Source organism: Tinamus guttatus, unplaced genomic scaffold, assembly GCF_059628265.1.
Source record: "Tinamus guttatus ecotype Peru unplaced genomic scaffold, ASM5962826v1 Tinamus_guttatus_pri_ptg000503l, whole genome shotgun sequence".
NCBI lineage: Eukaryota > Metazoa > Chordata > Aves > Tinamiformes > Tinamidae > Tinamus > Tinamus guttatus.
Window position 1 is genome coordinate 1,287,879 of NW_028289037.1, and position 12,141 is coordinate 1,300,019.

At 42.3% G+C, this 12,141-nt stretch overlaps 1 protein-coding gene across 6 annotated transcripts in view; it reads left to right on the plus strand.

Annotated features, from left to right (window-relative positions):
• The window catches only part of DYNC1I1 (dynein cytoplasmic 1 intermediate chain 1), a 170,419-nt gene that overhangs the window by 79,743 nt on the left and 78,535 nt on the right, over positions 1 to 12,141 (plus strand). For all 6 annotated transcript variants that reach the window (XM_088533467.1, XM_088533469.1, XM_088533468.1 and 3 more), the window contains one exon: positions 6,413 to 6,502. In XM_088533467.1, the coding sequence (XP_088389593.1) occupies positions 6,413 to 6,502 (90 nt within the window). The remainder of the gene's footprint in view (positions 1 to 6,412; positions 6,503 to 12,141) is intronic.

The window sequence follows — 12,141 nt, forward strand, 5'->3', positions numbered from 1 at the left end:
ACAAAATCCACTGATGAATTAATTCTCTTCTTGCTTCAAAGGGCAGTCAAAAGATGAAAGTGAAAAACTGGACATATTTCAAAAAAATTCATTATATGAAAATTAGGTCATTCAGCCAGATTGCAAATCATAGATTTTCAAAAATGCAAAATGTCAAGCAGTCCTAGTTGAAAAAGTACGTGTTTCTTTGCTTTTTGCATATTTTGCTAGTGGTTGAAAGAAGGTACTCAAAAAGGAAAGATAATGTTTTAACTCTTTCCGAGGATAATACCAGCAGTATTTAACTTGTTTGAAATAAAGGCTTATGTTGATATAAAATCAGATGCTTGCTTAGTTTGTAATTCATTCATATCAGAAACAGCAAAATGAACAGTTATATGTAGAGAAGTGGTGCAACAGTTGCTGGACTTTCACAGTTGCAAATATTGAGTCTGCTTCTTGTGAAGCTACTTGGTTTTGTTAAATGCAGCTCATGCACTGAAGGAATGTAGATGCTGATACAAAACCCATACAATAAGCTAGCTGATACAAAACCCATGCAATAAGCCACTAGCTTCTCATACATCAGCAACTCACACAAAATATATAATGTGGATGACAATTAAATTTCTATTTTAAAGATACATAATTAATAAAGAGGTTGTTTGTACCTACCCAGAGTTAAAAGCAGAGCTGTCAGTCTAATTCATTATAGCTGTCAATACTTAAAACAATACACAGAAGCTGGACCTTCTTAGTGGGTGTCCAAGGTGCAGGTCTGAGGAGGTGTAAATCCTCAAACCAATAGGAATGCATAACATGGGGCCTGCTGTTGAACTGGTGGCACATATATTAGCAGAGCAGAGGCCTGTGTTTCATAAATCCTCCAAATAAATTTGTTATTTAGTAAACTCAAAGAGTTTACTAACAGTGCTTACCTGCCTAGATCTGGAAATCTGAAAATCAGGCTTGGCTCAACAAGCCAGCAGTATGCAAGAACTAACAACCTAAGCCACTGTCCTGTGCAGTCTTCTCAGATGTAATTCAGTTTTGCTCAAACGGACGGCATTAAAATTATCTGAACCAAGAATATTGTCTTCTATTTTGTTGTCAGTGTGTCTGTTTTTTTATGCTGTAAAATAAATAAATAAATACAGCAATTTAAAAACCTGGAAAGTCCAAGCAGATAATAAATAGTCCAGCCATCTAAAAATGTGGGGTCTGACTTTTTGAGATCATCTATAATTTTGTGCACCATGTAGACATTCAGTGCAATTCAACACACGGACATTTCCTCTGCAGGTGCCAGAGGGCTGGCTGAATGCTTGCAAGGTTCTCCCCTCCATGTATTATGATTGTAAAACGGTGATCCCTCCATGTGGAGGCCAAGGCAAAGGCCAGACATAGAGCAGGCTCACTGGAGCTAATAGTTGGGCAGCATTCGAAAATTTGTAGTTTATGCACAGTTTAAACAAAGATAGGTTTGTAGGGAGAGAAGCCTTACTGTTTTAATAGAGCGACTTCTATAGTAGGAAAAAACAGGCAAACTTTTGGACACATAAGACCTTCTTCTGGTCTGGAACAAAATCCAGACTCTTCAAAGCCAAATGCAAGCTGAGAACAGTTGCTGTGCTTTTACTTGGTCATGTTAAACAAAGCACTATCAATCAGGACTAATTGGCCACCTCTTACAGTTCACAAAGTCATCAGGCTCTGAGTTAGGAAGAAACGGTTTGGACCAGTCATGCAAATCTATACTGATCCTGTGCATGGCTCCAGCAACTTCAGCATCATGTTTAACCTAAGCATTTAAAGGTCATTTCCGCAGATGGAGGATTTATTTGCAGTGAAAGGCAGAGTGGCCAGGTGGGCAGATCACTAAACTGAAACTCCGAAGTCAACCCTCTATCCCTGTTGAGAGCTCTGCAGTGAGTGGGTCCCTGCATGAGCTTCTGTAAGAAGTGGCCTCCTTGCAAGTTCCTTTGAGATCTGCAAAGGATAAGGGTAACACTGCAGCTATACACTTCTTCATTACTGGCTCTTTTTAATGTGGTTCATTTAATAGACATTTGGCTTCTGATTTAGATCTTCCGAACAGGGTGTAGCACTGCTGGTGGTAGCAGCGACTCCGTGTTTGCAAGAGTGAGACTACAAGACTCTCAGGACTGCTATGTAAGCAGCTAAAAAGTTATTTCTCTAAACTTCTCAGTGTTAGATATCCTCTTAAATGGGGGAAAGCAATTTGTGTTCAGGAATTACAGAACTGCCTTAATCTCCCTCACGATTACAGCTCTGCCATCTCCAGCTTGAGTAGGCATATGGGGAAAAAAATACCATGTAGACTTTCATAGATTTTTCAGTAAGTAAGTGTGCAATTAATGTTATCTTTCTTTTGTTACATAAAATACAGGAAGATGGATGCTGAAGCATTCCCATTATTTTCTAACTTACCTGTATGTGCACAGTCAAACATACAAACATACAACCATAAGTCATGGCTATATTATGAACATGTGCAAGTGTGCACTCATCAAAAATAAATAATGCAGAATACCCAAAAGGACTATGGCAAATAAACATTCAGGTTGCAAATCCAAGCAGAATTGCATGTTCCAGAATGCAGATTTCCTGGGCATCCTTAATTAGCTCTTTTGAATATGCATGATGGTATAGTTTTAATTACATGATAACCTTTCCTTTTTTCCTCACTGATTCTTGCTTCAGCCAGCCAATAGGCAGCCAGTTTTTAACCTTTCTTCTTTCTATCCTCCACCTTTCATTGTCTTGGCCTTAGACCTTATGCTTATGCATGTGGTCCAAGAGTTAATCTGAAACCAAAAAGCATTAATCATTTTTCAAGCTTTTGTTCCTCTGGTCCTCCCACAACAGCATCTGAATATGCCCCAAATCCTAATGAATGTATTTTTGCAATGGTTCTGTGCAGTGTGAAAATATTATTGTTTTCATGAAATTATTATATTCATGTATAAGTACTAAGGCACAGGGAGAGAAAGGGCAAAATGGCAGAATGTCAACTATTAATAGTAGGTGGATGGGAAAGAGTGGGGAGCTTCAGCGTGCTTAGCATTTCCATTGCACTTTCTCTGCTCCAAGCACAGGCCCAGTTGACTTTAGCTCTCCGCACTTCTGTGTTTCAGGCCCCAGGTGTCTCTTGCTGCACACCCAGAAATTGAGGCCAAGCCTGGAGAGGGAGGAAATTCCAGCATGATGTCATCCTGCCTGCACGGGGAGGGGGAAGGCACTAATCGTGCCCAGGCAATCCAAATTCTGGCATTTGTGAACATTTTAGCAGTTGGCTCACAAGCGTATCATTTTTAGCTGAGTTCTTCTGTCTATGCATATACATTTCTCCATAAATAAATAAGGACATCTGAACTGTATCTAATATACTACAAGCTCTTGTACTACCTTCTCAGTAAAACTAACATATCAATGTATGTGTCCACAGAAAAAAAAAGGCATGGCTTGTGTTGTAATAACCTTCACTTATTTCTCCTGCTCCAATTAGAGCTGGAGAAATCCAGGGAATCTTAGCCTTGATTGTTCCCAGAAGGGGAAGGAAGGGAAGCAGAGAAGATCTACCTTAGCCAGTGCTGTAGTATCAATATACCTCCTGCTCCAGCTGTGCCACAGCCATTCCTGCACTGCTTTAGAAGCAGGAATAGCAATGGGCAGACAAGCAGTTTGGGACCCTAAATCAGGGGGATCAAGGGCTTCTAGGGGACAGGGATCAATTTGCTTCACTTCAGTCCGAAAACATGCTGCTAAATCTCAGGTTCTACACGTAGACAGGCACTGAAAACTAGGCAAGCCACTTAGAAATCACAATATTTTAAATTAAATAGTGGCTTATTTTTGTTTGCCTTCTGCAGGTTTTCTCAAACCGTTCACCTTTTTAAACTCTTCTCCATGAGCAGACAGGTTGGAAATAGGTTAAAAATGGAAAATGAATCCATATGCAAACAGCTGGCTCCGAGAGCTTGTGCTCTAGGGAACAAAAACTTGTAATGCAAGATGCACAAAACTCTTGCGGGAGTTGGCGTCATTATGTATCTCCCATAAGTGTGTCTATGCATATGTCCATATACAGTTGTGGTCCGATCTATGGGTGCATATGTATGTGAGGTTAGGAAAGAACTTGCTCTCCTACTGCTCCTGTCTCTGGTCATTCCTCTCTCTTCTCCCACTTTTGATCTCTTCTTTGAAACTGGGGGTGTCTCTCTGCCCTCTCAACAGTATCTTCAGGGTGGAGGTTGCATATGTTCCCATCTCCACTGTGCACTATAAGCCAATGATATGGGTCTTTTTTTTACCCTTCCTATGTGTTCAAAGGTGGACTTTTCTCATCATCATTCTCTGCTGACCATGTTGGCTGCTATCTGCCTTTCATCCAGCAGGCAGAGCAGTGCATTTACCCTACTCCATGCGTTCTGAGTTGCTCCCTAAAAGCTCTTCCAATGCAAATAAAGGGTAATGTAATTGACAACTGAGGCATCAAGGTTAGGCATCAAGAATATCCTACTGTCTATCCTTTCAGAGTAACTTTCCTCTTATGGCCTGACAGATCCCTCATGAAGGGGCAGCATTCATAAGCAGTGTTTTTAACACTGGAAATACCTCTTCGATTCTCAGTGCCTGCCTGGGGAGCACACTGTTAATTCCCCTCCCTCTTTGAAGGCCAGAAGCTTTCCTTCCTTTCCTCACTGCAGTCACTAGCAGTAGGGAGAGTGATGGTAGATCGTATGCCAAGATTTCTCCTTCTCCCATGAGGGAAAAGCCTATCTGTCCATACTGAGACAGTTCCTTAGAGCATGTGGTTGAGCCATGCTTGGCTGTAATGCCAGCCAGCAACAAGCACTCTGTGGGCATCTGGGAGGAGTTCTGGGGTAGGCAGAGTGGTGGGAATAGTATGGTGCCTATTAGGCTATTGAAAACAAAATGCAGCTGTGTGTTACTGTTGGCTGAAAGCAACCTGTCAGCACCAACATCTCCATAAGAAGCCAGGAATGATTGTAGCCAGCCTTTATAGGAGAAGTTGCCAGTAGCTGAGCAGTTTGAGAAGCATGACATGTTGCCCCCTTCCTGCTTCCAGGCCCACTGTTAACTCAGTAGTGTTAGAATTGCCAAGCACTAACTACAACAGCAAAGTGTAAGGGGCATGTTGTCAGGTCAGAGAAGCAGTGAGCGTGCCTGGAGAAGTGCCATGTCATGAGGAACCGTATGGTAATATGCAGATTGCCCAGAAGGCCCCAGAGGAACGGCAACATTTCACTGAGTGCGCTCGGTCATGTGCACTTTCGTGCAATGGACAGCCCCAATGTGCTGCTTGTGTTTGCTGTGCCTTGGTGGTATGTCTTTGCTCCACAGTCCTTGAAAAATAATACATGCATCGTCCAAGGATTTGTTTATCCTAATTCCTAATTAAGGTAGCTCGCATTTTTAGGACCGGGTCTATTTTCAGTTCACTGAATCTGGAAGACTGTGTGTTCCTACCCTTTTCATGGATGCGTGTTGTATGCAGGCCCCAGGCATTGAAGAATGAATCATGTTGCTCCAGCTGGGAACAAGACAGTTGACCCAAATAGTGAGGTTTAGGTAGGTTTTTGGGCCTTTTTGATGCAATGCTGTTTTTCATGTCTAATATATTATTTTTTTATCCTAACAATCGGAACACTTACAACTTCAGATGAACACAAAGAAAAAGCATGAGCAGTTTGCCCTTCTGAATAAAATGAAAACATGTGTATTTGGGGAGAGAGGGAAAAGGAGAGAGGCATTTGCATAGGTCAGGAAAGGTCATTAAAACATCTGGCAGTAGTAACTGACATGTGTCAAATTTTAGTGTTCATTAAATTCATATTAATGCAAGAATGGTTTTTAAGCTCCAAATGCCACTTTTGGTTGTTGTGTTCCCCTAGTTGATGGTGATGACTTTTCAGAACTGTATCATACTTGTTTGCTTGCTAGTGGCATCTGACCTGAGGTCAGTCTTCTATTTAACCCCTTCCTGTAGGTCAAAAGACAAATTAATCTGGTGAGAATTGAATTGGAAATGAGGTGTCTGGATAACAGGTGTCCTAGCTGTGGAATTGCTGCCAGGCTGAAACATGTTTGCCTCTGTTCTTATGCCATCCAAGAAGTCATCTCCAAGGTCAGGGAGACATTCAGATGACATCTGAGATGGGAAGTTGCCACAGGAAGCACCAGTGGCAGGTGGCCTGTGTTAATATATTATCTTGCAGTCTGGGGGCAGTTTCTGAGAACTACATTTTGAGTATAAATGTAGACATTTCCATTTGACGTGAACTTTGTTCCACCTGTGTTTACTGCCAGATTGTAATTGTAAAGATGATACACTATTTCTCATTCCCTTAAGGACGAGAATCTCGCAATTCTTTATTTCTCTTTCTAGATGATGAAGATGATGAAGAGATGGTGGAACCAAAAGTGCAAGATGACTTGGAGTTGGAAAATCAAGACCAGAAGCAGGAAGTGAAAGAAGGTACTTTATAAAATGAAAAGTGTTTTGTTACAGTTTTAAAGGACTCAGTCCTGTAAGTAATTTTTCTCAAAGGAGATTCCATTACTGAAAACAGTGAAAAACGGAAAGTGTCACAAGTTCTATTGATCTACATGAATGGCATAAGAGCAGCAAATGGTATCCCAATGACCCAGCCAGTAGGTCTGAGAAGCTTGTGAAAGGCACAAGACTTTGTTTGGAAGAAATAATACGGCCTTATAATTTGGGGAGCAGCATAGGGATTCTTAGATTCCAGGACTGGTGCTTACTTGTTCTCTGGCTTAAATGGCCCAGTTAAATGAAAGATTTAAAATGTGAATGCCAAGCATTCCAGCAGCGCCATAAAGTTTGTTGATCTTCAAAGGTACTTAGAGCCCATAGCTGTCTGTCTGTTAGAGAAGAGCAGACTTTAACCTAGCGGTGGTCAGGAATCTTCCATCAGAAAACCATTTCACTGCAGACTGTTGAAATTCCCCTAGGGAATGTAAGATCAAAACTGCAGCCAGGCAGTTCTAGTCCTCTTTTTTTTCCATTTGTCTGGATTGAGACACTCTCATGTGTTATGAGAGACAAAGATTCAGTCTGCTTCTTTCTGGTGCAGCTATTGGGCTTAGGTCAAACTGGTGCATTGAAAGCAATTAGATAGTCTGTGTGCCTCTCATTTACTTGGTTCTGGTTTTCTAAATTAGAACAGGTAAATGAATTATGGGCTTCCTCATCTTTGGGAATTTACCAAGTTATTGGCTATTCTGATATATCACTTGGACCAGACAGTATTCACTTCTGTGTGGAGTGGGGAAATAAAGCTGAAATAGTCACAAATCCAGTGCAAGAGGAAATGAATTTTTCATCCAATATTTCTTAGCTCTGTATTGCCAGGATTGCTAACAATTCTGTTTACCCTATTGAAAGATAACTTACCTCCTCAGGTAGGGCCTCAGTCGCTTCCTGCTGCGGTGATCATTATCAGAAGGATTCTGTGGCTTTGGCTTTGTTTTTCACAACATAGTTTCACTATGGAAAGAAAAGTGAGTCATTTCACCAACAAGTCCATGAAAGCATTACCTGTGGATACAGCAGTGAATACTGCTTCTTCCTCATCTAAGGGAGCCTGCCATGATTAATGTCAATGACAGAAAAATCCGAGTCTGCTGGACTGTGACCACGTCCACTATCCTCATACCCTGAAGTGAGCTCCAATGCTGGCCATACTGTTCTCATTAGAAATTGATGTTCATCATAGAAATCACCGTGGAAATAGATCAGCATAGAAATCGCCTGTGCCTTAAATGCTGTGGTGCCTGTTGTTCCTTGCCAATTGTATCCTTGCCAATACATGAAATGGGTGTCCCCATTCCCTGCAAGCCCCCTCATGTGGTGCTGCCTCCTTTGGTGCTGCTCCTGCTGCTGCACAGGCACAACCTGGCATTGCTGGGCACAAGAAGCAGCAATAGCAGAAGAGAAGGCATGAGCGAATGGACATGGCAGCAGAGAAAAATGAGTTTTTCCCCGACATGATTCTCCCTCCCAAAACTGTGAGGTCAACTTAAATATGGGCACCAGCAATCACTGTGTCTAACACAGAGAAGCCATCAGAATTAGTATCAGTGTAATTATGCAGTCCTGAGTTGCTGAATGCTCATATAATACTCTACTTGCAGTTGATCTCTTCCATTTATTTCCACATGAAAGTAATGCTGACATTTATACCTGGGCAAAAAGAAGAGATTCTGGTATGAAGAGAAGAATAAAAAATCTAAATGCAATCCAAAACCAGTTTATTTTATATTTTCATGGGCTTTCAGGAGAGCCTTTTACGTGCTTTGCTGACCAAGTGCCGTCACCACCATCTCTTGTTTCTTTGTCGTAGTTTAGTCTGGGAGAAGCACTTCCCTTCCTTGCCTTGCAGACCTCACAGGAGCACCAGCGCAACTGGATTAGTTTAGCCCTGATCGCGCTGACACACAGACTGCAGAATGCAAAAGCAAGGCACGGCTTGTTTTAGCAGAACCGGCTTTGTGAGGTGCTAGCGCTTTGCTGGGTTTGAAGAGAGAGAAAATGCAATCACTCCTGATAAAAAGTTAACTTGGCCTGCAGTATGTGTTGTGACAGAGATAAAACAGCAGCATGCTGATGACCAACATTAAATGCTGTGAACCCAATGAAGCAATTGTCCTCGCATTGACAGAGAGCGGGATCCCACTTTTGTTGTTTGGTGTTGTTCTTTCGCTGTTGGCTTTAGCCCTTTCGCCAACAATCCTCTTTGCTTCTCTGTTGTAATCACCCTTCTCATGTTCTGAGCAACACTCGGAGTTTGAAGCCATCGTTTGTGTTTCATGGAAGTGATTAAAACCATGTTACAAGTCAAACAGGAGTCTAGAAGAACATTTCCTGTCGGTGCTGCACTCTGTGTGCCGACGCAGAATTAATAGCTTTTCTGCAAATTAGCACATAATGGGTTAAAAGCATGTTTATGTTGGCATTAAGTACTCTGGCTTCTTTTGCTCTGCAAGGCAAGACAATATTTTGCAAACTTTTTAAAGAATCTCTAATAGATATTATAGTGGCGCCATTCACACTGCTATATAGTAGTTAAGGCTGTGTCAGCACTTCCATTATGAATCCTGTTTTTCAGGGATTTATAACCCAGCCGTAAAAATTTGCTCTGGGCTGAAATTTGGTTTCAGCTCAGGGAGCACATTTTTTAACAGATTAAAAAAAATTCAGCTTGGCCTTTTTTGAGTTATAGGAGTGTAAAAAAAAAGGGGGTAGGGGGAGAGAAAGAAGTGCGGAGAGAGAGAGGCAGACGATTTTTTTCATGAGTATAACTCAAAAATAGGTCGGCATGAAAACTAAAGATTGGATCCAGTCTGTTCAGCCTCCCTCTCCCCAAAGCCAAAAGGAGTGGTCTATTTTTATAATGGTACTTTAAGAGGAAATGTGTGGGTTTTTTTTCTCCATGGTTTATAGGTACTCCAGTTTAATTCTACAGACATTTATTGCATGCTTAATTTCCTTGCTTTTCCCCGCCACATGTCCCAGAGTTGCACTGTTGGGTTTGGTGGACTTAGGCAGCAGGCAGGGCCTTTTGCAGGATGGGACCCTTGGGCTGGACTGGTCTCAGAGTCGCCACAGAGCACAGAGTGCACCTGCAATGCTGCAGTCTGCCATTTTTAAGCCTCGGGACCCACATTTGTTTCTTCCGTGAGTCCATCTGTTGTCACCTGTAGGTGGGACTCATGGTCTCCATGCTGTGCTTGAAAGAGCCAACTGTGGGATTTCTGATGGTGAACTGGGCTCGGCCCTGGCTTTTCCCAGCCTCTCCTGACCACGTAAAGAGGAGGTTGGGCCCATACTGTGGCATCGGGTGGGATGGGGCTTTCCAGCGTTGGAGAGCTCCAGAGCCCCACCTCAGGCGCCTCTTTGTGTCGGGGCAAACCACATGAACAGCGGGATGGGCTGCTTCTTGAAAGTGGGCCCCGACCTGCATTTATCTGAAGCCGTAGCCATATCCACAGAAACTTACATAAAAGGCTGGGATGGGGCCGCCTGGGCTGCACAGCTTCAAAGTGCTGGGCACCCATCTCTCACCCCGCACCCGTGTGGGCTGCTGGGGGACAGTCGAGCTCAGCCTGCGCAACCGGCAGGAATGGGGAAGCCACAGCTAAAGCAATTGCTGGGTTTGCCCTGCGATTTAGTATGGGTTTGCACAAGAATCTGTAATGCCACAGTTTCACTGTGTGGATACCACAGCTAGCTCAGGTGTGCCAAAATACCCTGTTCCCAACCTTGGATGGTCCTCGACCCAGCCACTAGAGAAGCCATCTGTGCTGTGGGGTGTCCACACAGAGAGCACAGCCCCTGCATCAAGGCAGTCCTGCCAGTCTAGACCTGGCCCCTAAATGCACTTCAAACTCTCTCTTGGACAATCCAGCAGTTGTGTTGGACAGAGGCTTGCGTTATAAACCCAACACAGTCAAGCCACACCAGTGCGTGGCATGTATCGAGATGGACACGAAAGTGAGAAGCGCAGGAAGAGCAAAAGGATCGGAGGCTGTCAGGGGACGGGGAGCAGATCCACTGGGGCAGCTCAGCAGTTTTCTGTTCTCACACAGCACATTCCTGCTGCAGACAGTAGTCAGCACATCTGAAGTTTACATGATTTTAAGTGCACACTAAAAGAAATAACACAGCTCTTAAAAGGTTTATACTAATCTCCTTCTGTCTCTCATTATATCTCTGTGCTCCTGCTTCCTGCTTTGTTAGTTTTATTAGTTCAATCGTTCTTTCTTTCATTCATTTCTTATTTCTGTTTTTGCTTCTTTTTTTGCCTTTCATGGACTTCACTTAGTTCATCAGTTTTGTACAATTCCTTAAGTTCCAGAATAATATTCTTATATGCTATTACTACACTTATTTAAATGTCTTTTTCTTTTTCTTTTTTTTTTTTTTTTTGTGGTATCTTTTTGGCTCCCTCAGGAGAAGACTCAAATTCTAGTATTTAAATATTTGTAGACTTAATCCTGTACTGTCATTACAATTATTTGTATTATATTACATTTACTACAGTCTTGTGTCTAATAAGGACAGGACTGGAGTGCTTTTGATCTTAGTTCTTACCTGTCCACAGACTTTTTAAAAAATGAAAATATATTTTTTTCTATTTTGTCCAAGGAAATCTGTGGACTAAAAATCTGATGCGAAAGATGATATTTCTGTGGATCATGTTAAATCACTTGGAAAATAATAAAATGCTCTTATTTTTCATAAATAAGGGCTGAATAAACCTGTTGTCTTCATATCATGGTCAGTTTTTATTACTTATTCTTTCTGATCGTGCATGCATGTAGAATATCTTTCATTATGGGAAGGCCTCACATTTGCTTCCTCTGAAGTGCCCTCTGTGCATATATAACTGTGCAGTGTTTTGATTTTAAATGTAAATTCTGCTTTATTTTGTGTAATATGATACATCCAAATGCACGAAGCTCCTGTGGTACCTGCTGGTGACCCTGTAACTGCAGAGTCACCAGAAGTCTGCCCGTGACCACGTTGCACTGAGTCCCTGGTTGGGTTGGCTTCGCGGTGGCCCTGCTGTGAGCAGAGCTCAGTGATGCCTCAGGGGCTGCCACGTGGGTCCCTTTGCTGCCCAACCAGGCACCTGGAGGGTGGGAGCAACCATCTGCTCACTGCAAAGCTGCGCTGTATCCGCAAGAGCAAAGTCTTACTTTTCTGTAGTTTTCGTTACACTTAAGGAAATAAGTGCATAGCTTTCAGCACGGGTAAGCCAAGCATCGCATTAGGCTTTTTTACACGTGGAGGGTTCGGCATGGTTTGTTTGCTTTTTTGCTCCAGCTAAAGCATATATTCGAAGCCAAATACTGTATTTTTAGATAGAATTTCTGAAGATATTGTCACATCACATAGGTCTCTGTAGCAAAACAAAACAAAAAGTACTTTGATCAGCTACTTATGTTTCTCCTAGTTTTCCTTGAAGAGTGTCTGTAGAGTCTGTGTCTGTTGAAAGCTGAGATCAAAGTAACTGTAAGCTTCCAGATAGGATGAAAAATGGCAGAAAATTGCGTAGAGTCTTTTTATTTTATTCAAGGTAATGGACAGAA